The sequence below is a fragment of the Eublepharis macularius genome, chromosome 5 (genome assembly GCF_028583425.1).
Source record: "Eublepharis macularius isolate TG4126 chromosome 5, MPM_Emac_v1.0, whole genome shotgun sequence".
In the NCBI taxonomy this organism is placed as follows: Eukaryota; Metazoa; Chordata; class Lepidosauria; order Squamata; family Eublepharidae; genus Eublepharis; species Eublepharis macularius.
The window spans coordinates 28848643-28874824 of NC_072794.1; the positions used below are offsets into that span (position 1 = coordinate 28848643).

Sequence of the window (26182 nt, forward strand, 5' to 3'; positions counted from 1 at the left end):
AACCCCACACTGTTCTGGGGGGGGGGGGTGTCCACTGACCCACATCCAATGTAAGAGAAGGCAGCAGTGGGAGGGGCAAGGCAAGTAAGCTGCCATCCTCAAGCACAACTCAGCGCACACTGCTTAGGATCCAAGACATCATTTATAAAAAGAGGATGGTAAATGCAAGAGACAGCAGCAGAGGTTTCACAATAAGCGTCCAAATTCTCACAGCCCTTGAATATGACTTAGGTTTCAGGGGAAGACTGCCGTAACACCATAGATGTGGTGGAAGCTGCTTTAATATAGATTGGACACATTCCAAGGTACAGATTTTAGGGACAGAGACTGTGTATTCATACTGTTCACATCACACTTAGAAAGCTCTTCTGAGTTCCAATGTAGCAAGGCTATCTGATACTTAAAAGTTTGTTTCTCTAATTTTCCTCAACAAGGTACTTGTAATGCCAATAAGCATGCCAGCCAATGTAGATTTTGAATGCATTCTTCCTCTTTTCCCCAGGACTGAAGATGGAGCCTCGCTCCCTCATTCCTGGACGTGAGATTGGTTGGTACACATGGTACCACAACTTTCCAGAATTCTCTAATTAAAAGACATCCATCAAGCCAACTCCTTGCTTTCTTCCTGCCACCCAAGCAAAAACTTTTTAAATATATACACATACACCATTCCAGTTAATGCATTTTTAAAAACCCACACAAATAAAATGGTTACTGTAGCCATAGAGGGAAGTAAAGAAACCAGGACAGCCACATGGGCACCCAATGCAATTTTTGAAAGGGAGGGAGGGAGAAAATACCCACAAACAGGGTTCTCCAAAGACCAGGCACAAGTATGTTCTAGTTCATAAGTTGCTTCCCATGCCTGCTGCAGAGATGGAGCTCTTCCAGATGGAGGAACTGAGTATATGAACTGATTAGAATGGGTGCTGCTAGTATCCCTTTTCAGTTGTTGTTTTACCATGGGTACGGTGGAGAACATACAACATGCTATCCTCCTCCCGGTACGTGCAACCACCATTTTGTCTGAAAGGGGTAATGTGTGTATTTTCCACTTCAGTAAATGTGAACCATGACCCAGCATTCTGGGATAAATATACCAATGCTGAAAATATACACACTGCTCCTTTCAAACAAAATGGTGATCACACATATAGGGAGGACTGAGTGTAGTGCACACTCCCCATACCCATGGCAAAACGTAAGGACTAATCTTACTTGGAAATATATTTTGTTCAAAAAGTCTGTAACCCAGTTTGAAAACCTGCTGAATTGAAAAGAAAGTTAATAAATATATTAAAATAAAATAAATATAAACATGCATTGCCTCATACGGGAGCCTCCAATCCATCTCTAGATGCAAAGAGAAATGCAAGCTGAAGCATGCAGCATTTGATCAATGGTGACCAGCATGTGAGGCTACACACCATTACACAAAGTGTGCTTCCCCCTCCCCTCCTTATATTCTACACACATTATTTGACCACAGCCAGGGCTTTTTTTGAGGGGGAACACTCTGGAATGCCATTCCAACAGCTCTAGAATCTGCCCACGTGATTCCTTCCTCCTTCGCTCCACGAGCTCTGCAGAGGAGGTTAAGCTGCTTTGAGTTCACTCTGCTTTCTTGAAAGAGAAAGAGAGCGCACAAGCAGACACTGCTCAGGCCTGGCGCAGGCTCTGCAGAGGAAGCTTAGCTGCTTTGAGTTAATTCTGCTTTTTTTCCATTCCACTGTGAGTGAGAGAGAGAGAGAGAGAGAGAGAGAGAGAGAGCGGGGGCTCAGCACAAGCTCTGCAGAGGAGGGTAAGCTACTTTAAGTTCATTCTGCTTTTTTTCCATTCGTGAGTGAGTGAGAGAGAGAGTGCAAGCAGAGCTGCTGGGACCAGCTCTCCAGAGGAGGTTTAGCTGCTTTGAGTTCATTCTGCTTTCATTTCATTCAGGGATTTCTGTGTACATGTGTGCTGCTTTGAGTTCATTCTGTTTTATTTTCATTGGGGGAGTAGGTGGGGCTGTGTGTGTATGTGTGCTGCTTTGAGTTCATTCTGCTTTCTTTTCATGGTGTGGGGGCTGTGCGTGCGTGCATGTATGTGTGTGTGTGTGTTGCTTTCATTCTTTTGTTGACTGAAGTTGACATTGTTATGGTTCCCACAGCTTTTTAACGCAGATTGGCTCTGTGCTAGTTAAATAAATCAGTTATGGTTATTTGTATTAGTTAAAATATCAGTTATAGTTATTCCAGTTTTATGCTAGGAATGAATAGCTATGTCCAAGTCACAGAAGGCTTTCATCAATATATTCATCAGCATATAGGTGTTCTTATGTCTTAATAGCTGTAATGCAAATGGTTCTCCCCACCCTCAGCTGATTAACGTCACTGAAATTGCAGTGATGACATATGGTTGTTAAGGAAGTTTTTATGAATATTGTTTGTCTGGGACATTGGAATATTTATGAGCATTTCACAATGTTACAACGGCTTAGCCATTGGTAAGGTAGAGTTGGCAGGCAACAAAAAAAAGCCATTTTAAACTAAGTACAACTCTGATGCAGCTAAAGTTGAGTATCTAATTTTGAATTACTCCAGTAAAGCAAAACCCTCCCTGAAAATTTGAAAATTCAATATTCATTAGATTAGGAATTTCAGACTCTGTGGAATTTTGAGAAAGAATTTTGGATTTTTTTTTCTATGCTGGCACAGGGAATCTGTTAGAATTTAGGTTTGTGAGATGGGTTTTGGATTTTTAGAGGCCCCCTCCTTCTTGTATATTTTAAAATATGATTCCAAAGAAATGAAATGTTTGGGAAAGGGAATGGAAGATTTCACTTTTTGTAGAGGATACAGAAAGGGGGAAAAAACCTTTCTCATAATAGTGTAATTTCCCAAGCTTACTAACATTTATCTCGTCGTACTACATTGTGTTGGGTTCTGGGAAGCGGTGTCACCTCCGGGACTGATGTCATCGTGCATTTCTGGGAGTGTGCACTTCACACACACACACACACGTGATAATAAAGAGTTCCACCACCTCTTTTCCCAGAAAAAAAGCCCTGACCACAGCTGCTATCTCACTAAAATCAACACTTCTTGTTGACATTTCTTCTACTAACATTTCCTATGCATTTGACCTTCAAGGGCACTGTTTCTAAGAGATGCGAAGGCTGCTATGTGCAAAGAATTTTTTTTACTACAACAGATTCTCTCTGACAATGTGGCCAATTTCCACCATTCTCAGTGTGTGAGGTGGTCCTCTTTAAAGAGATATGAACCTTTCTGACAGGTGAATCTAGCAAGATAGCCTTTGGCACCAGGGACCACAGAATGGCAGCATATGAAGTCTGCAAATAAGAAATGGCATTTAATTCAACTGCCAGAGACTTAGATCTGGGAGATCTTTGCATCCATTTCTGGCAGGAAGCTCACTGCTGCCTTAATTAACTCGATTCCCAATCTACAGCATGAGGAGAAGGACTTTCCTAAAAGATGAAGTTATGAGCTTAAGAAGTACTATAACAAAAGCTCTCTCTTCTACATATACAGACAGATGGAGGCTCTACCTATCACCCTGTTCTTATCAGGAAACAGAAGCTAAAAAGGGGCTTTGTGAACAGGACCAGATTTGAGCCTTTAATCCCTGAGATCCCCAGGTTTAGACTGTTGCTACAAGTTCTTCCAAGTACACCCATTTGCATTACCCCTCTGAAGTGAAAGGCTGTCATTCATTTTCTGTAGAGAAAAATCAAGCACTGCTCAAGGGGGACACATTTTCAAGGGTAACTAAACTTGCCTCTCACCCTCAATATTTGATGGCTCAGCTGCCACAGACAGGAATCCTGTGGCAGTGGACAATGCATGAGAAATCTGCATGACACTTCTCAGCAGGATCCTTCTTTGCAATACACAAACTCACTCACACCCACATGCATCATAATGACATATTATCCACTGAATGTAAGAACATATTCAAGGAGCCTTGCTGGATCAGACCAAAAGGTCCATCTAGTCCAGGTTTCCAATCACATCGGAGACCTGCCAGATGCTTCTAGGAAGCCCACAAACAAACCAAGAAGGTCTTCGGTTGTGCCGCGGCAGCCTCTAGTCAGAGGTACGTCAATGCCGCAGAACTCTGCATTGGACTCAGCTATTAGCAGTGCAGGCCCTGTAAGGGATGGATGTAGCTTACTTGGAGTGACACAATGCCCTGCACTGGCCCCAAGACCCTCTTGCTTACCTGTGCGGAGAATCCGGGTCGAAGCAAGTCTTCCTTACATTGGTCACCCGGGGGTTGCAGCAGTCTCCATCATCAAAGTCATTCAGCATATTGTTGCACTCCATATTGCAAACACCATCTCTGCGCTCCCAGGCATAGCAGCGTGCCAGCCGACGGCAATCCCCCCCATCGTAGCCGGTCAGCACATGCTCGCACTCCGGGTCACAGTACTCATTGCCAATCTTGCCAGGCTCACAGTTTACTAGGACTGCTCGGTAGCGGAGTGAGGAATTGTACACCTCATGAATGTTCAGCTGCCAAGTGATGTTGTAAGGACCAAAGGCCTCACTCAGTGCCCGGTGCTGATGAGCAATCTGCTCCCGAGTAACAGTAGGATGCAATCCATTGTCATCATAGATGTTGACCACACGATAACGCACCACTTTTTCATTCCTCAGTGGCCAGTGGCTGTTGTAGTGGGAGATCAACTCCACATTATCACATGCAGTCTGCCCGCAAGCAGGGGGCATAAGCAGGGACAGAACTTGAGGTTCTGGGGCATGAAAGGATTCCACCAGCGGGTAGACCGCATCCTTAAATGTCATCCACTGCTGCTCCAAGCGGCTGAACCTTGCACCGAGCAACATGGCTGATTCCCTATCATCAATCTTTCTCAAGAAGGCTCGCTGAAGCTTCTCTTGGGGTAGAGCAATGCTCCAGACTACTAGCAGTGCCAAGTGCCCGCGAAAATTGTGCCCATCCACTGAGTTGTCACCACCCAGCATTAAAGTGCGACAAGAGGCCATGAAGGGGCTGTGCAGAGCACCAGACTGCTGGGAACTCCGAGCAACCCGCTTCCCGTTGAGGTACAGCAGCATCTGGTGCCCATTGTAGGTGGCAGCAAGGTGGGTCCAGGTATTGAGCTGGTAGCGGCGGTGAGCCAATATGAAAGAGGATCTCTTTACACGGTCTGTTCGGAGTGAGAAGAAGAAGCGGGCATCTTTCCTCCCAAGCTTTTCCTGTGAATGGATGCCCAGAGACCAACCCTTGTCACTGGCAAGATGGGAGCAATTGTCAAACACACCTGCACAAAGAAGAAAGAAGACTTTAATAACAGTGAAACAGGGGCAGGGGAAACTGGTAAGATGGGGGGGGGGGAGCCCTCTCCCAGTCCCAAAGTAGGAGCAATGAAAACAATAGCTACAATGTATATTTAAATCAAATGGAACACAGGTTGACTGCCATGGAGTCCATCAAAGGATCCTGGGAACTGTAGTTTGTTGAGAAAGCTGGAAAGCCTTCATTAGAGGTCCCATTCCTCTTCTACAATCTACAACTCCTGGGAGGGAGGGGGCTTTCTTGGTATGGTAAGAACAAGGAGAAAGGCATCAGTTTGTCCTTTCAAGCTTTTCCTCCTACATATTATACATTGGTTTGAGGTTCTTGGCGTACATCACCGAGGACCAGTTCACACATTCCATTTGTCAGTGTTCTATCAAGTGTCATTTCTAATTGGGCTGCAATCTGTAACTGCAAAAATGCTATCAGACAATTTTCATAATAAGGGCTGTGCGAAAGCTGCCTACAGATACAATGTCATTCATGGATCCTTGCAGGTGGTAACAAGAGATACCATTCCATTCAGCATCCTGCAATGAATCTACCCAGAGAGGTTTCAAGATCTTATTGGAAAAGGAAGCCTTTGTTCCTAACTGCAAATGAAGACAGAGCCTTCACCACTGTCAATTCAAACACAACTTTTTCCTACCGGGGTCTAGGGCCCTCAGAAATTGCTTCCAGAAGTGAGTAAAAAAAAGAAGAGCCAGCCTGACCGAATGTGCACCTGAGGCGACAAATTATGAGGTGCGAAAAGGTGAGCTCCCCCAGGCAGGTGAGAACTTCAATACAAAAATCTTTCAATACTGTGTAGTTCTTCCCTTTGCGATGTTATTTTTCATGTATTTAAACATTTAAGCACTGCTTTTCTCCCCAATGGTGACCCAAAGCACCTTACAGCATTGTTCCTACTTCCTCCATTTTGTCCTCACAACAACCTTGACAGGTAGGTTAGGCTAAGAGTGACTGGCCCAAGGTCACCCTTGAAAGCTTCAATGACCAAGCAGGGATTTGAACCAAGGTTTCCCAGATCCTAGACTGATACTGTAACCAATCCATCAGTCTTTTACATTCACACACAGTCCAAGCAAGACTTCTCTAGGCCCTAACAAAGTTGTATATAATACAACCAATCCACTCCCTGATCCACCTTCCTACACATTCACATCAAGGGCTTTTTTTCTGGGAAAAGAGGTGGTGGAACTCAGTGGTGAAACTCAGGACCGCACAATGACATCACTTTGGGTTAGCTGGAACAAGGGGGGGGTTAAAGTTTAAATTACCCTTAGTGAAAATGGTCACATGACCAGTGCCCCCCCTTGATCTCCAGACAGAGGGGAGTTTAGATTGCCCTCTGCACCGCAGTGGTGCAGAGGGCAATCTAAACTTCCCTCTGCCTGGAGATCAGGGGGCAGGGCCACTGGCCGTGTGACCATTTTCAAGAGGTGCCGGAACTCCATTCCACTACATTCCTGCTGAAAAAAAAGCCCTGTTCACATCAATGCCATCTCATCACTACAATCTCACGGACCATGAAAGAAAAAATTCTCCTTTATTGCTGAAATACAAAGACTATGTATGACATCATGGACTTGCAGCTTCTGTCAGCCACACAAGACCCCATGGTCAAGGTAATTGTTCTTCTCCCCGCCCCATACCTGGCCCCCACTCACATATAGTTGATCTTTTTCTGCTATAGATTTCCAGTTTAGCAACAGCAACACCATTTAGAAAAGGAGGTGGATTGCAGAGTGTACCTTGCATAAGCACTATTCAAATCATGAATAGTACCCCCACCCGTGTTTCCCCTTCAAAAACATGGGATTCAGCAATCTGTGGATGCAGGGATCATGTGTCTTTCCCATGCCCCCCTCACATCAGCAGCCCTATCTCTCTTCCAACTGTTAGCAGCCAGATCACTTCCACACGCTGAAAGGGCAGTTTATGAATATGGAATATCATAAACCCCTTTTCCTCATGGACCTTAAGCACAAAACACTGCCTGGCAAGGCAGAAGAGATGCCAACCCCGGCTGGAGTTGGAAAATTACCGAATGTGTCAGATTGACTAGCTGCCCCTCCCTCCCCTGGAGAAGCACTTAAGGGCAACAATGAGGTCTTCCAAAAATTTCCTGAGTTTATCTCACCAACGCCCTTCTGTACCTTCCTCACCCACCTATTCAGTAGAAAAGAGAAAGGGTCCAGTAGCACCTATAAGACTAACAAAATTTGTGATAGGGTATGAGCTTTCATGAGTCACAGCTCACTTCTTCAGATACACCTCAGATACACTTCAGATACACACAGGGCTATTCAGGGACCTGATGGCTCTCCCCATCCAGCGACTGCTGGGTCATCAAGCCCCATTCACACCTTTTGACCCTCCCCCATTAGGGTAACACATCAGGGTTGGAATGAACTGCTTGAGGAGGGGAACATAGGAAAGATCTGTGACCCTCAATGCCTTCTTGTTGGGATTTTAGCAAGTGTCTTATGTTCAGTCATGAGAGTTAAATTGTTATGGCAATATAGATTAAAATCATATGCCAATAATCAATACTGAACAATACTAGGCCTAGCTTCTGTATTCTCTAGATGAACTTTTAAACTTTGCATGAACTTTCAGTGTGTTTTTTCTATGTGTAAGGTAATTCAACAGGTGAGCTTTCATCCTTTGACAATTAATTAAAATAGTGGACTCTACCGAGATTGATGTTCCTCTATCAGAGATTCAACCAATGGTGATCGCCCAACTTCTGTTCTGTTGTTATAGGATTCATATTAATAGCCATTTATATTTTGATTACTTGCTTCATTAAAAAAAACTAGGGTGTATTTTCAATAAAGTGAAATAAACTCTAGATTGGTGTCTGTGTGTTTGATGGGGAGTTGCAAAGCAATATTGAACCCTATATAAATAAATGTACTGATAAACAGCTGGTTCAAAGAACTTATCTGTTTGACAGGTCTGAATACTAACTGCTTTCGGCTTCCCCAGAGAGAGATCCATCTTTCTCCTGGCTAGTTGAAGCTTAGTTTTAGACACGGGCAACAGCCCGCTACAAAATTGGTGTTCTGTTTAACCAGATAGCTAGTTTACGTAGGACCACTTAGGCATCAAGTTAAAGTTCCCACAAGTAAAAGGGGAGTCTTTATGCTTAATGAAGAGATCTAGGATTCTCTATTGGGTACCTAATTTATGGAGGGGGGCATTAACTTCCAATTTATACTATGGGATTATTGCTCTTTGTTCTGCCTGCAGTTACCCTGTTCTGTTCTAGTCTGACCATCAAGATGTAGGAGTCAGCTATTCTTTGTGTTCTTCAAAACGTACTCTTTACCCTAATATGTAGTAATTTTTTTAGAGCTAAACACAGGAGTGTGTCTACTTTATTCCACTGTGGGCAAATTAATTACTCTGCAACTTAAATAACCAGCACTTCTGCTGATAGATCACTGAATGCTACCCCAGTGATGTTACCTGGTTTTTACAGAAATTTCTGGTGCTGCTAAGGTACTTTTAAGGTCAAAAGAACAGCCTTGCTGGATTAGATCAGTGGTCCATCCAGTCCAACATTCTGCTCCGCACAGCAGCCACTCAATTGCTGTGGAGGGCCAACAAACAGGGCCTAGAGGCCAGGGCCATCCCCCAATCTTCCTTCCTAGCACCGGTATTCGGAACTGCACTATCTCTTAATATGGAGGTTCCACCACTGATGGATCTTTCCTTCATGATTCTATCTAACACCCTTTTAAAGCCATCCATGCCCATTTACTACACTATGCCTAGTGGCAATGAACTCCACAATTTTACACAATACTTCTATGAGTCAAGTATTATTCCCTGTTGCCTATCCTGTGTCTATCGCCCATCATCTTTATTGGGTGGCCCTGATTTCTAGTATTATTTGGAGAGGGGGCTCTCTCTAGCCATTTTCTCCACTTCATACATAATTTTATAAATTTCTACCATCTCCTGTCTTGGTCATCCTTTTTCTAAATGGAATAGTCCCAGATTTACTCTTCCCCCACCCCACCCCCAATTCACAAACAATGTTGCATACAAAAAGTTGCCAGTCTCAATTTGGCTATGGAGAATGAAAGAATAAACGTAATCAACCAACTCTCGGGAGCTCCTGTTTTGCCTCAGCAGCTGAGTCTTGGAGCTGGCTAGGAACCCAGCTGGAGTAGGGATCCCCACAACAGCTGGAGGCTGGGATCTTTTAGGGCCATATGATGATGTAGGTCCTGCTTTGGGGCATGTGAGATTGAAGTCTGCAGGCTTTGCAGGGACATGCAAGCCTCTGCAAACTGGTTGAACCAGCAAGGCCCGCTACATTGCCTAAGGCTTAAATACCCTGAAAGGGAAAGAAGCCCTGCCTGCTCCAGCTAGGATCTGATTAAGACCAAATCCTGCCAGGAACTTCATAATGGCAGAACTCTGGCTCAGTGGCAAGAGCACAGCCTGCAAACCTGGTACTTCTGCACTGCTGTACTACCTCTTCACAGGCCTGCTGTTTCCTCCATGCCCATTGGGTGGGAGTGAACCTGGGGAGCTGATGGTCTGGGTCTAGCCTCATGAAAGTGAGGTGCCCCCAGGTCTGGCAAGCAGACTGCATCTTTGTGAGCTGAGGCTTCAGGACGCAGGTCTCTCAACTGAGGTCTCGGAGTCCCGGGGCCCTAGGTCTGGTGGTACCAGGCATCCCAAGTGTCCTGCTCTCCCCCCAGGATAATCCACAGCTCCTCCTTTTCATCATATGAAGAGTCTGGCTGTCAGAACAGCCCTTGTTCTTCTGACTGAGTCTGCATTCTGACCATCCCTTCACACTGGAACGTATAAGGCCAGCTCATCAGATCATACAGAGGCACAATGGGAAGCTTTATCTTTGAGTGTGAACTTTGACTTCTAGGGAATCTTTAATTTCCTTCCAGTCCATAACTTGAAAATTCCTACTGTAATGGAACCTATTTCAACTGGGCTTGTGCAGGAGTTCTTGCTGGACTAGGCCTGTTTGAGAGCAGCAACCAGGCGCTCTCAAATTGCTCCTAGTCTTATATGTCACACAAGAATCTGCCCTGTCCAGCTCCCAGCCAGCCTTGTCGTCTACTCAGGGAGCTATCCAGAGAGCTTGGTGCTGACTGAGCAGCAGAAACCCCCCAGAGGAGCATCACAGCAGACGACTCGGACTGGACACTCCTGGTCTCAGTCCCATCTCTGTATCTCCCAAAACAGCCTTATTCCATATCTGTTCTACATAACATATACTTTTTTCAGGCTGCTTACTGAGAGGGAGGGGTGTAATTTGGAATAATGCCCTCCCCTTTGAATTTTGCACCCCAATCCTGCCCCCAGGAGGGGAAAAATGATGAAGCACATTGATACTAAAGAGCTCACAACAGCCAGTGTTTGGGCTGCAGAAATGCCACGTATTATTATTAAACACATCAGTTATCAGTTTGTTAAATGGTATATTTTCAGTTATACAAATTGAGCTTTATTACAGTGGCTCTTTGTTAATCCCTGAATGCTGACACGATTTGGCTCTTTAATTATAAAAGGTTGCTGGGCCCGGTTCTAATGGCATCATCCCTTCTCATAAGATTCCTGCAACTCTCCAGAGAGACCCGGCATGTTATAGTGGTTAGCTAGAATGTCAAACTAGAACAAGAGGTTCAAATCCCTGCTCTGCTGGGTGACTCTGAACCAGTCACTCATACACTTTCTCTGCCTCACGTCCCTCACAGGGTCGTTGTGAAGATAAAAAGCATAAGAACCATGTACAGCACCTTGAGTTCCTTCAAGAAAAGGCAAAAATTGCAATAGATCAATAGAATTCTCCATGCACTTTGAGGAGCAATGGCTGTTGCTCTTGAGGAGCCATGAACGTTGCCCGGGAGCCCATTTTAGAAGCCAGGCCAGCAAGTGAAAATATGTCCAGGAATGTGTTTGAAGCTGGGATCAGATCCAGCACTACTTTGAAATAGCAAGGAATCCCAAAAGTTCGATGAGCCAGTGGGCAGAGTCACAAAGAGGAGTAGCAGGCAGGGGGAACTCGGAGGCCTGATGCAAAGGAAGTTTGGGCACCCTAGCCTATAAAGAAAAAAGACCTAAGCCATAGAAGATAGTGTCAGCCACTGGAGACCCCCAAGGAAAACTCAGCCTACCTAAAGAGAATGACTTTGTTTCCCTGGTGGCAAAAGAGGTGTGTGGAGAGCGTCAACCTCAGACTCCATAAGTCTTTCCAGCTCATTATTTGGGGGCAGAGGGAAGGAAAAGTGGCAACTTGGCCCTCCACATTAAGGGCAAAACCTGTTATGGCAGCAGGCACTCCACAAAGATGTCTCCTCCTTTTCTTTAAACAGCCACGTGTGCATTTAGGGAGAGAGATTCAGATTGGGTTGAAGTGTGAGGAGGAACGGAACCCTCTTTCACTGTACTATTTCATGGGTGGGAGGGAAGGCAGCATGGTATAGCCCAATCTCATCAGATCTTGGAAGCTAAGCAGGGTCAGTACTTGTATGGGAGACCACCAAGGAAGATTCTGCAAAGGAAGGCAATGACAAACCGTCTCTGCTTCTCACTTGCCTTGAAAGCCCCAGCAGTTGTGACTTAATGGCACTTTCACACACACTTTTCATGGGTGCAAAAGCTCCTCCCACTCTGTGGCTGCTCTTTGTGCCATGGGGGAACCCACAGCTTGTATCCCACAGAGCCTTTCCAGAGAGAACGGCTTTTGCCTGCAGAGGGTCACCTTCTCATCTCCTCCTTCCTGCTGTGGCCCAAAACACCTGGAAGAACACCATTTGAGGGGGCATCTTGAGTTGCAACTGGAGAGAAGTGAGAAAGTCACATGCTGCAGGCAAAAGTCAGTTTGTGGGAAGTCTCCAGAGGATCCAAGCCCTTACAAGTACTCACATTGTGCCTGAGTGTGCGTCCCCATAGGGGGAGCCTTTCCCCCAGAACGAAGGCCTTGATCCAAATCACACATACCCTTACTGCTGTTAAGCCTAGATGCATTTGCAATGTCAGACTCCAGTTAGTATCGCAAGTGCTGTTGTTAGAGAAGGCAACTTCCAAGTCAGACCTTTATAATGTACTCTATGTGCCTTTGAAAAACATTCACAACCAGCAGCTGGTGCAAAATGCGCTTGACGGGGACTATTTGTAGAGAACACAGCAGTTCTGAAATGTCTTGCATCAGCTGCTTGTATGTTTCTGGGCACCATCCAAGGTCCGGTTTTAACCTCTAAACCCCTAAGTGATCTGGGACCGGGATATCTAAACGAAGGCTTCCTCCCACATAGTCCCTCATGTGCCAGTGGCGCCCGCATTCGTAGAGGAGCAGATAAAGGAAGTGACATTTTGAGGCTTTCTTAGAAGGGGCAACCTCTCTTTTGAAACTCTCCCCCCAGGGGGCTGCATTTGGCAATTCACTGACAAGCTCTGGAAGACTCTTAAAGTTACTATTTTAGATTTGCTTCCTTTAAGTGCCTAACTTAACCTGTTCTTAGTTTACAACATCTGGGGAGGGGCATCAGTAGACTACAGAACCCCTCTATGCTGAGGGGAAGAGCGCACAAAGGTGGCCTTTATTGCCTCTCTACAGAAGTGCAACTATGTAATATAAAAACAATTAACTCCTTAAAAGCTAAGACTCAGTGCCAAAAAAAAAATTGGCACACATCTAGTTAATTCTGAAGGCTCTTTAAAAAGAAAATATTGCATTGTTCTACTATTACACCATTGTGCCATCGAGCCCATAAGCAATTGTGCAACAAAACATGCCCAAAATAACCTACCTCTAAAAATAAATGTATCAGTTTAAAAAAACAAAAACCAATCCAACCAGAGAACACTTTTCTGGGAGTAAGCCCTCTGGAATTGATTCTGAGTAGACCTCCTCGGGGTTGCTTTCTTGGGCTATTAAAGTCAGTCTTGTCTACTCTGCCTGGCAACAGTTTTCCAGGTCTCAGGCAGAAATCTTTCACGTCATTTGTAGTCTTCTTTAACTGGAGGAGCTGGGGATCAAACCTGGGACCTTTTGTACATAAAGCAGATGCAAAGTCTTGCTAAATCTACCTCTTCTCCCAGGATCCCTTTCTGCGGATGACGGGCTTTGTTAGGACACCCTAGGCTGCCTCATCTACCTTCAGCTGGGCAAGTCTGGTTGAATATTACACAAGAAGGCTTACATTACCAAGCCTTTATGCCCCCATAACTTGCCTTTACTTCTGTCATGCCCCAAGAAGACTTAAACACAAGACCTGAGCTGGCAGCTGTATGCCCTGCTCTGTATGCCAGCTAGAGTTGCCAACTGCCTGAAGAAAGACACTTAAAGGGATGCTAGTTGCCAGGTGACTCTATTTATCTCAATGCCTGCTCTGGCAGGAAGCAGCTCTCCAGGGTCCCGGGCAAAAAGATAGTTTCTCATCATCTACTAGCTGATCCTTTTAACTGGAGATTGATGCTGGGACTTTTTGCATGCAAAGCAATACTTTACCACTGATTCACATTCCTCCCTTAACAAAGTAAGGTAGATCACACATCAGGGGTTAGGAACCTACACGAGGCTGCTGTCACTGAGACAGGGTCACCAGGGTCTCAGGTAGAGATCTTTCCCATCACTTTGAGTCTCTTGGGAAAAGGCAGAATATAAACTAAGTAGATGATGTTATACTATCTGCTCCTTTTAACTGGATATGGCAGAGATTGAACACAGGACCTTCTACATGCAAAGCAGATGCTCTTCCACCGAGCCACGGCCCCATCTCATAAATGGAAAAATTGAATGCGCAAAAGTAGTGAACACCAATGCTGCCATAGGACCACTTTAGGCAAGCCTTCCTCCTTATGTGTCCCGGGGCAAACTGCAGCAGGGAGAGGGGAGGTTCAAATGGTAGAAATATGGATGTCATTTGCATTGCTCCAGCTCCTGGAGTCTGAAATCTCCATTGTATTCCCTCCCTCCCATTTTAAGTGGCTCTTGACAGCGCATAGCCATAAAGAAAACCAAAGCATTAAATGGTTCTGTAAATCTGTCTGAGAGATGTTACCAAAATGGCCTCTGAAGGGATTAGATGCATTGGTGTGTGTGTTGCCGGGTTCTAAATCTTAAAAGCTTTGGCCCACATAGAAAAGGTGTCGCATCTAATCCCCTCCCCAAGGAATGCAGTAGGAAGAGGCATCAGAGCAGGCCCATAATCTGCCTCATGCCTCAGCAGCCTCATTTTCTTCACCCCCTTTCCTCCTTCCTCTTTCCTTGGCTCTTCAACACTGCCATTAGCATCTCTATGGTGCCTAACCTCACCCCAGCCTCCCACCTGCTTTCAGAGCACTGTGGCTGGCAATTAGCTTTTCAGATGGAAGCAGGAATGAGAAAGAGGGCCATAAGATCCCAAAGCCGGTTCCTGACTCAGATCTTGGTAATTTATGCTTGCAATTTCAAACTCACCAAAAAAAATCCCACCCACCCCCCACAACAATCCTAGTTTTAAAAAATAAAATAAAAAGGGACCCTGTGTTTTGCATTACTATGAGTGGTGCTGTTCTCTCGATTGTACATTCAGTTACATAAATTAGTTAACTATAATTTTATTGTGTTTTCTTGTCGGGATCTCACATCTGTAGTGCTCCATTATTAGCCTGTTTTAAACCATAGGCATTGCATTTGTGGTTGCACTTGCTGATATCTTAAATCTTGCTTTGCACTACAGAAACAGGATGCTTATTCCATGAAGTTCACATAAGGCTTCCTGCTTTAGATAAGAAAGAAGCCCTGTATTGAGAAAGAACTCTATATTGGATACGAGAGGCAAGTGTAAAAGGTTCTAACTACCCATCTAAGGGCCAAGCTACACATGACGAATGACACTTGAACGGCAAGTGGATTGAGTGGAGGGCAAGTGAACAGGGAGAAATACACTTGCTGTTCAAGTGTCATTCATCATGTGTAGCTTGGCCCTAAGCTAGGATGGCGAGAGATTGCAGAAAGAACCTCTTGCCTTCACAGTGATTAGAAAGAAAAGCAGCAAGAGAAGGAGTCATGTCAGATGAAATTTCGGGGAGCAGAAGAACTAATGAATAAGATTTCCAGTGGCCAGGCAACCCAAAGCTGAATTAATTGTGCAAAATATTAAAGATATTATGAAAAAAGTGACTTCATTTAAATTACTTCATTTGCATAATCTGGACAAGTAGTAGAATCCAGATTTTTCATTGTTGCAAAATTTGGATTACCTGGGCATATAGCCCAAAAACAATGGGCAGAGAAAACTTTTTATGAAGGTCAAAGAAAATTACATGAAACAGCATGCAAGTTTTCAAGTTCTCCAGAACTTAGTCAAACTGGATATATTTTTAATGGAGGCAGGAGATGTTGGAGGCTATACTTTTAAGGCATTTTGTCTACTTTTTATGTAGAATATGATGGATAGGAGTTCCTATAATGTTGCATCTTTGACTTGTAAACATATCCACCATGGTGTAATGGTTAGAGTGCCGGACTAAGATCTGGGAGAATCCAGGTTCAAATCCCTACTCTACTGTGAAAACTCGCTGGGTGACCTTGAGCCACCCTCTCAAGCTAACCTATCTCCATAAGCTGTTGTTGTGAAGATAAAATGGAGGACAGAGACTAATATTATAATCCAACTTGCATCCCCATGGGGGAGAAAAGTAGGTATAAATATCTAAGCAAATAAATATCACACATAGATATCACATACATATAGAGAGAGCAGACGTGCAAGGGTGGATCTCACAGGAAACTTCCATTAATAGAAGCGGGAGGTTATTTTGCCTATTCCCCCTACCACTGCAGACCTCCAACTCACCTTTCATATTGCTTCTAGGCAGGGCTTTTTTCTGGGAAAAGAGGTGGTGGAACTCAGGACCGCACAATGACGTCACTTTGGGTCAGCTGGAACAAGGGGGGAGTTTTTTAAAGTTTAAATTGCCCTCGGTGAAAATGGTCTCATGGCCAGTGGCCCTGCCCCCTGATCTCCAGACAGAGGGGAGTTTAGATTGCCCTCCGCACCAGCACGGAGGGCAATCTAAACTCCCCTCTGTCTGGAGATCAGGGGGCGGGGCCACCAGCCATGTGACCATTTTCAAGTGGTGCCAGAACTCTGTTCCACCGCATTCCTGCTGAAAAAAAGCTCTGCTTCTAGGAGGTCCCATTTCCCACCAAAGCAGCATTTAGGGGATCATTTGAGGTAGCAGAAGGAGGGGGGACATGGGAAAATCTTCCCGTCTCACTTCCCAGACTCCCTGCATGCCCTCCCAGATACTGCAGTGAGCCAACCTGGGAGAAGTGTTCCTGTGGCAAAGCATCACAGGGCAGCAGGGTCCAGTTCCTCTTAGAGATCCATTTTGATGTTAAACACACACACTCTTATGCATGAACAGGGCAGAGAAGTGGAGGGACATATATGGCTCCCTGCTGGTGCAGTTTCAGGAGGGAAGGATCCATGCCTCCCATTTTGTTTTTGAGCTTCTTGGGTAAATATTGTCTCGTGGAAGCATATTTTCAGCAGTAACTCCAACTTTCCATCTGATACCTGCCCAGCTGTACGCTTTGGTTTAAAAAGTGACGATTATGTATGCAGCTGATATTGTTTCTGCACTCAAGAAAAGGCAAGTTCTACAATCTATTGGCATATCACCTATTTTTTATTTTACATATTTTTTATTCTGGTTTTGCAAGCCGGAAGAATAGAAGAGCAAAGGGATTTGCAGCTCCATACATACCCAGCCCTGATCACTGGACTGTTTACAGCCTCCCCTTTGGCTGAAATTTGCCAGCCGCTTTCAAATGTATCTTGTAGCGTGTTTTGATATTGGAGGCCTTGATGCAAATCTTACCTCAGCTGTGAAGCTCAGCAAGTGGCCTTGGGGAAGCTTGTCTCAGCCTCTCCTATACACTTATATCATGCTCAGGAGGCAACACTGACCCACCTTGCAGGGCTATTGTGATCATTACTAGGGTTAATATGCTTGGTGCTTGGAACACCCTGAATTAGTATATGAGTAGTAAGAACTAGAAGAGGTATTAAGCATGGGGCCTGATCCTTTCCCATTTGTTACCTCCGAGAACTTAAAACCAATCCACAGCGAATCGCACACCAGCACTCTTGGCAACAACCTTATATGTTTTGCACTGCTATTCACGAAAAAACCATGCGAACTGAGAATCAGGCCTTAGCATCAGCTTGCCTCCAGGGGTTAGGATACTGTTGCATGTAGCACCAGCTACATATGAGGTTGCTGGGAGCTGCAGTTATGTATGTAGCTGGCTGCCCTTGTGGAATAGAGAGCCAATTTTTTGCCTCTCACTTTTGGGGAAGTGAGATGTTTACCACGCAATGGGTTTCTGGTATCCTGTGCCATTCGAAAAGCCACAGCATTTCTTTCTTAGAGTCCATCTAACAGAGATAACAACCTTCCTAATGTTCCCATTCTCATTCCATGCAGATTCGTCTGTTCATCTGTGGTGAGTGAGAATTCCTCCAGGCGACCTGCCAGAGAAGCTTTTGTAAAACAGGAGAGCTGATCATTTCAACTTGTTCCCCATTCAAGTGAAGGTTTATAAATAACAACAACAACAACAACATTTGATTTATATACCGCCCTTCAGGATGACTTAACACCCACTCAGAGCAGTTTACAAAGTATGTTACTATTATCCCCACAACAAAACACCCTGTGAGGTAGGTGAGGCTGAGAGAGCTCCAGAGAGCTGTGACTAGCCCAAGGTCACCCAGCTGGCTTCCAGTGGAGGAGTGGGGAATCAAACCCGGCTCTCCAGATTAGAGTCCCGCACTCTTAACCACTACACCAAACTAACATAGGTGACAGTGGGCAGGTGGGCTAATTAAAACACAAACACACACAACATCTGCGGGCTAGTGATTCTTGCAGACTAATTTTGCAGGGCTGGTTTTAACCCAGCAGGAAAGAGAGATGAGAGCAGTCTCCCCTGAAACGCCATTCAAAACACTGCGGTCCTGTTCAGCCATCCCTGTATCATCTTTTTTGTTGTTGTTTGTTTGCTGCTTCTTACAAGAAACAGAGCCAAAAGACATCCAATCTGCAGAATCTGTTATAAGGTTTTGAGCAGATGAAAAAAAGAAACAGGAGGTAAATTCTTTGTGGATCAGATTAAGAAACCTGAAAATATCAGGAATCATAGAATCATAGGGTTGGAAGAAACCTCAAAGGTCTTCTAGTCCAACCCCCTGCACAATGCAGGAAATTCACAACTACCTCCCCTTCCCCCAGCGATCCTTGCTCCATGCCCAGAAGACGGCAAAGCACCGTCAGGATCCCTAGCCAAACGGGCCTGGGGGAAATTGCTACCTGACCCCAAGGTGGCGATCGGCATTACCCTGGGCATGTAGGAAGGGGCCACGAGAACTAAGCACTGAGGTGACCCTTCCTTCCCTCCCTCCCTGTCATGATCCCTGTCATGTATCCGCCCTGAGCCTGCTTGCGGGGAGGGCGGAATACAAATATGATAAAGTAAATAAATAAATAAAATCTGCCTCGGTTCACCAAATAAGCATTGCTGTCAGAGAGCCATCTAGCCTCCTCTACTTAAAAACCTCCAGGAAGCCCAACCTAATGGTGCACTCTCTAACAGATATTTAACTGGGCATATGATGGCTTTCCTTTTGACTGCATTTGAACTATTGAGTGAGGCCAACAGGATCTGAGTCGGGTGTTATCTTAGAGACCAACAAGATTTTCAGAGTCTAAGCTTTCAAGAGTCAAAGCTCCCTTCTTCAGATACAGGGTGGAGTGGACATCCTTGAGCCTTTATATCCCCAGTCAAGAGGTGGAAGATTGGGCCAAGGATCTCCATCTTTTTTGGACTTGTGGGATTTGAGGACAAGGTAGCTGGTACCCCCAAATAAAATGACTGCCACAGAGAGCTGTGGCCCATAACAACATGTTTGGATGTTGCAAGGCAAGCAAGCAGGTTTCTATGACAGAGTCAGCTGTTCTGAAAGGGGTGCTCCCCAGAGACACCAAGATGAGGCCCCCAGGCTCTTCTGAAGTGCTTCCTACTCCAGTGAGATGGATGGAAGGCCAAGATCTTTGCTTTGGTGGAGAAGGAAGTGGGTGCCAGGAAGCACATCAGACAGATACCATGGCACCGATGGGCAGTTCACTGGGTATCACTGGGTTAGGGTTTTATTTGTAGACAGATGGTGACATCTGGGCCACTTTCCTTCCTTGGAGAAAGATTTTTTTAAACATAAATGAAAAAGCCCAGCAAATTTCCACGGAATTCACGGATTTGCAGGAATTGTTTTGAGCATGAATAATTTTGAGCCTCTATTTCACTTTTCATTTATAAAATAACTTTTGAAGTACAACATGCACAACCCGTGAGTATCCTTTACGCTTCCTGGCAAAGTCCTTAGTTTTGAGATAGCGATCTGAGATTCCCCGTCCAAACAGCTTTACTTGCTGGTCATCTGCCTGAGGCTGAGAAAAAGCAGAAGGCCCACTTGTGAACAAGTTCAATAAGCTGCTGTAAATGGTTCCCATGCAGCAGCTTGCCAAGGGGCCTTTGTGCCAGCCATTCCCCCATATGTCTGTCTCAACAGTCCCTAAGAAGGACTTCTCTTCAGCTTCACCTTGCATGGTGCCCCCCTCTGGCATATTCCTATCATTATTTGCAGTGCTTTTTTTCTGGGAAGAGAGGTGGTGGAACTCAGTGAGTTGCCCTTGGAGAAAACAATCACAAGGCTGGTGCCCCCGCCCCCTGATCTCCAGGCAGAGAGGGGAGTTTAGATTGTCCTCCGCGCCACAATCTAAACTTCCTTCTGTCTGGAGATCAGGGGGCGGGGCCACCAGCCATGTGACCATTTTCAAGAGGTTCTGGAACTCCGTTCCACCGCGTTCCAGCTGAAAAAAAGCCCTGATTATTTGTGAGGGGAAATGAGAAGGGGGTAACCACAGAAAACAGGCACCGAAGAGTTTGTGTATCTTATGCAAAACTTTTGACCCACAAGGCAAAGTCAACTATAAGAGCTAAAAGAACCTTCAGTTTTTGCTTGGGGATGGATTGCAAAATCCAGAGGGCGTCAGGCACGTGGCTGGCGGGCTGCCCTTGGCTCAATGGATTACAAGTTACGCCAGCCTGCCATGGGCTGGCTTCAAAGTTCTGCAGAGATCCTTTCCAATTCTATGCTAGAAGCTTTACATTCCACACAGGCTGACACAGGTCCAAAACCAAAAGATGGTACCTTGCATATTTTCTAATTTTCTATTGTTCAGGATTCACGCAAGCAAGAGGCCCCGTGCCAAGTAAGCTAGCAAAGCCTTCCTTAGTCATCTTTGCCTACTGCAAGGGCACCACCCAGTGGTTGCTAGATGAGCATTTTACGTTGCTGCTTCTCCTCCGGGACTACTCACTTTACAAAAGACCAACCAAAGTTTTGACATGCCATCACGACAGGGCCTGTGATCCCAAAACCATGAAGTCGTTCAAAGAGGATACCAGGATGAACGGTCAACCCCGGAATCGAGGCACAGTGTCCAGGGTCAGATGGGAGCATGATGCATTGGCATGACAGAAGCCGCCACGGAAAGTCATCCTGTTTGCTACACGGTGTTATGCTAACATGCAGAGCACAACTTGGCACACCTGGAAATGCTAAACTAGATTACAAGTGGCAAACAAAGCAAGACAAACCCCAACATTTCACAAACGTTTACCTTTTGCCAATTTGGAGAGTCAGTACAGTTCTGTTTTACAGCTTTGGTCCAGGGTTAATATCTCCACAGATGCAAGTACCTGCATCTGCCAAGAGTAGTTTTCCTGTCTCTGCTGACTTCCCAGGAAAAGGACTTCAGGGGGCATTTCGGGGTGCCCTGGAAAGGAGCATTGGGAAAACGGCACTCCAGGGGAAATCTTTGCATCTGTGGAAACTTTAATCTGGATCCAACCAAATCGCTGCCCTTTTGGGTGGGGGGTGGGGTTCCACACAATGAGGATTTCTATCAAAGACTTGGATTAATAGAAGGATGGGGACCTCCAAGGAAAACAGGGTAGAAACTGAGTGCATAGGTAAGAAAGAGATGTATTGTGTTGCCTGGGGAACTGCAGGCAAGCTGTACTATACAAAAGTGACAATTCTTCAAATGCAAATAAGCATCTGAAACTATACAAGGGGATAGAGAGTTTCTGGAGAGGAAAAGAAAGGGGAGAGAACAGGCAGAGAAAGAGTTAAGCAACCCCCATCCACTCACTACCACCACTCCACTCCACTCCCAATTCCCTTCTGGGATGGGCGCTTAGGCTACCATTACACCCATCCACGATTTACAGGGAAATCCTAAGAAGAGCTACTCCAGTCTAAGCACATTAGACTGAAGTAACTTTGCTTAGGATTTCTCTGTTAATATATTTGGGGCATGCCTCCCAACTGGTATAGAAGAGACCACAATTATATGTGTGAAGTTAGCATTATCCTGCTATTTTTCCTTCGGTTGCCCCAGAAGTGAATCTACTGAGCTATAAACTGGGAAGGGAAATTATACAAAGAATCTGTGAGAGTGTAGAAAAAGCCCTGCATGTGGTATAGATTCAGCTTCCTGAAAATTACCTTTTGTGATTAAAAGTTTTTAGTCCTTAGGCAGCTCCTGCTCTGCGGAATGGGGACCCTGAAGAAGTAAGGGAAGCCCCTTCATTGGAGGTCTTTAGAAAGTGCTGCAAAGCTTACTTGATTGCCAGGGGGTTTGATGGGGTATCTTCCGGGGAGGGAAGTTCTTTGTGGGGTTTGAATTTTACTTGGGTTTAACTTGTAATATCTTAATTACTGCTTGTAAACTGCCCTGAGCCGCCATCAATAATATTTGCTTTATATACCGCCTCTCAGGACAACTTAACACCCACTCTGAGAGGTTTACAAAATGCATTGTTGTTATCCTCACGACAATCACCCTGTGAGGTGGGTGGGGCTGAGAGAGCTCTGAAAGAGCTGTGACTGACCCAAGGTCACCCAGCTGGCATCAATCGGGGGAGTGGGGAACAAAACCCGGTTCTCCAGATTAGAGTCCTGCTGCTTTTAACCACTACACCAAACTGGCTCTCCAGGAAAGCCAAGAGGAAAGGATGGGCATAATGTCTTTAGACAGACAGACAGACAGACAGACAGATTACTTTGGGCTACAAAACTATTGTTGGAAGGGTTGTGGGCAATGCTTGATGCAATGTCAGCTGTCAGCTAAATAAGAATTCCAGGGATCAGCAGGGCATGATGTTAGTGCCTTGCCCTGCTCCATGCCCCAGGCCAAGTAAAATAAATTATACAAAACAGAAAAATGGCAGAAGTATGCAGATTTGTTCAACTTGCGTAATTTATTCAGGGTGCAGAATCTTCTTAGCACAGAATCTATATTGCCTAGGTGTAGTATACTGCCTGAAGCTTTCCTCAGGGTTGTAGAAAGATCTGTTATCCATTCATGGATCCAATCTCCAGATTTGTATCCACAAATCGGACCACATTGAGAATTAAATATATTGATTAGTTCATATTCATTTAAGCCTAGCCATAGGAAAGAAATGCCCTTGCGTAAAGCTATGGTGCGGCCTCATTTGAAATACTGAACCGTGTTCAGTTCTGGTCACCAAACCGCAAAAAGTAGGAGCATCTTTTCTATAAGGAGAGGCTAAAGTGTCTGGGACATTTCAGTCTAAGAAAAAGATGGCTAAAGGGAGAGATAATAGACATGTATAAAATCATGCAGAATTCAGGGCCATACAATGAAATTGTTAGGAAAGAGGTTCAGGACAGAGAAAGGGAAATACTTCTTTACTCGGCAAGAAAACAAACTGTGGAATTTGTTACAAGTAGAAGTAGTGATAGCTATAGGTATAGATAGCTTTAGAAAGGGGTTAGGCAGATTCATGCAGAAGTCCGTCAATGGCCACTAGCTACAAGGACTGAAGGGTGCCTCCAAATACAGGGATAACAAACCCATGAATGCTAATGTTGGGAGGCAGATGCAGAGTAAGACCTCAGCTTCTATGCCCTGCTTGTTTGGTCCTCAAGAGCAACTGGTTGGCCACTGAGTGAAATGGTATGCTGGACTAGATGGGCCACTGGTCTAACTGGGCACACACTCTTACATTCTTAAGCTACTCTAAGTGGGGAATGTAGGGATGTGACATCACTGATTTTCCACGTCTCTTGGAAATGATCTCTTATAATTTAACTTTTGGTAGTGATCAGATATGGCACAAAGCATTTAAGAATATACCCTTCTTTTGGTCCAGTGGGGTTCACCAACGCAGGCTTTGAATCCAGGGACAAGAGTAAGCTCATAAAATTAATCACCCCTCATTTTTTCTGATTACAAGATAACTTCCGGGGAAATGAACAAAGAAGTATTTCTCTTATTTCCGATAGAAGAGGCAGATCCCCCCCACAGTTAAAATTAGAGGCTCGTTTCACTTGAAAATAAACAGGGAAACCTTCCTCCTTGCACATCTGCATGAGTCAATGTTCCAGGCATCCTCCCTATTGGATGGATGTAAGCCCAAAGCCATGACTCAGGCAGCAATGCGACAGGCAGCATCCTCTTCGGAACGATGGTTCTGTTGGATGTCCATCAGGAGAGATTGAATAGTTTGGGAATGATTAGGAAGGCACCCAGCTTACTGCTCAGTTTCAGGCTTGGCTGGCCTTATCCAAGGAAGAGTTTGCATGCGAAAGTGGCTCGAAAGATCCACCATAAAAGTTCAAGCCATGATGACCAAAAAAAGTCTTGCGTAACTGGGACAGAGCAGAGTCTAACAGTGTGATCCTAGACACTCTCTGTTGAAGTCAATGGGCTTGGAAGGGGACATAACTCTGCTGAGGATCCCACTGTAAATTTTCCAAAAAGGGGGTGGTGGCGGCAAAAACAACAGATTTGCCATTCGAACTGTGCAACTGTGGTGGCTTTCAAAGGCAACTGCTGACATTGCGGTCAACACGTTTACAGGCCCTACCTGAAAGCATCTGTTCGTACAACTAGCACCTCCCATGCAGGTTATGAGCTTGTTGGTGCCCTCACATATGATCACACAGGGGCTGGGATCCACTAGGACATTTTCCCAGTTGGAAGGATTTATGCCTGTGGAGTGCAACTCCCCCAGCCTCATCCCACTGCAGGCTAAAAATCCTCCCCCACCCCCAATATTTTGGGTTACAGCAAGGGGAGAAGAAAATATGGGGGGTCAGTCCTTCCATCCACAGAAACACTCTGGTAGAGCCAAACCAGGGGCTGCTGACAGTCTGGAGGGGACCCATGTTGCACAGTTGGCAGGCAGAGATCCTACATTTCAGAAGACGGGGAGGGCATTCAATTGACCATTCAGGTTGGCTATATGAAAGGCCACCATTTGGGCCTGTTCACACACAGTCCTGGTGTGATAAGTTGCATATGCCACAGGATAAGACAGCAAGTTACCAGGTCTCACTTGATGCCCCCTCACTGCACGGGAAAACTTAGTAAGAACTGGGGCATGTGGCCAAAATTCAGCAAACTTTACGTAGCAACACATGCAACCCCAACAACAGATCTAACCCTTTTCTGGGAATGAAAGACTATCAGAAGGGCAGAGAAGGGTCTTCTAAACAGAGCTTTGTGTTTTGCATCTATGTAACTGCATCCTATGAATAAGGAATCTAGCATCTAAGGCAACATTCAGCAACATGAAAAACTTCTCTTTAAAAAAAAAAAGAATGCATCTAGCCTTTATAGCTAAAGCAATATTCTTACAAAGCAATCCTACACAGAATGTATCCAGTCTATGAACATTAATTTCAACAGGCTTATACTGAAACAGTTTTGCATTGGATTGCACTGTTTAAAACCTGCAGGCTAATTTTAGGAATGGATCCTGAATGCATGCAAATCATTTCATCTCCTGCTGAGCTCTGGGACTCTCTTAGGGCTCCAGAGATAGCAGGAGAAGCATCTGATTGTCTTGCAAAACAAGCACACGTAACCCAATGTGTGACATGAACCAGAGTGGCTTGTGGTTAGGAGTGGTGGACTAAGATCTGGGACACCCAAGTTCAAATTCTCGCTCCCCCATGAAGTTTGTTAGATGACCCTGGGCCAGTCACTCTCTCTTAAAATAACCTATCTCACGGGGTTGCTGCGAGGATGAAGAGTCGAGTATGCTGGACCCCATGCAGAGCCTCTGGAAGGAAAGGGGGGATAAAAGTTTACTAGTTCAATAAATGATGCCCTGTTGAAGGGAAGAGCTGCCATCCCCGGAGCGCTGTTGTTTTAAGGGCAGAGCACTGGAATGCCAAGCCTAGCACAGCATCCCTTGCAAAAGTGTTCTTGATGACAGGAGGCCCGATCCCCCTGATGTAATAATAACAACAACATTCTATTAATATACTGCCCTTCAGGACAACTTAATGCCCACTCAGAGCGGTTTACAAAGTATGCCATTATTATCCCCACAACATACACCCTGTGAGGTGGGTGGGGCTGAGAGAGCTCCAGAGAGCCGTGACTAGCCCAAGGTCACCCCTCTGGCTACAAGTGGAGGAGTGGGGAATCAAACCCGGCTCTCCAGATTAGAGACCCGCGCTCTTAACCACTACACCAAACTGGCTCTCATGTAAATCTCATTTTTAGAGCAGTATCTGAAGAAGATTCCATTCCAAGCAGCTTGAGCTTTGGGGCAAATTCTCCATGCAGGCTAAAATCACATCACGATCTATTTCAGTACTATTTTGAGGTTCATCTTTATTATTTAAAAAAATGCTGCCACCACCATCTACAGCAGCCTTAAGTTGCAAGCAAGCAGAAGAGATTTGGTGAGAGAAGCCGGCATTCCAAG

The 26182-nt window shown here is 45.2% G+C and overlaps 1 protein-coding gene across 1 annotated transcript in view; it reads right to left on the reverse strand.

Annotated features, from left to right (window-relative positions):
- PAPPA2 (pappalysin 2) overlaps positions 1 to 26182 on the reverse strand; it is a 151090-nt gene that overhangs the window by 123199 nt on the left and 1709 nt on the right. Inside the window, exon 2 of the mRNA XM_054980337.1 lies at positions 4228 to 5290. Within this exon, the coding sequence (XP_054836312.1) occupies positions 4228 to 5290 (1063 nt within the window). The remainder of the gene's footprint in view (positions 1 to 4227; positions 5291 to 26182) is intronic.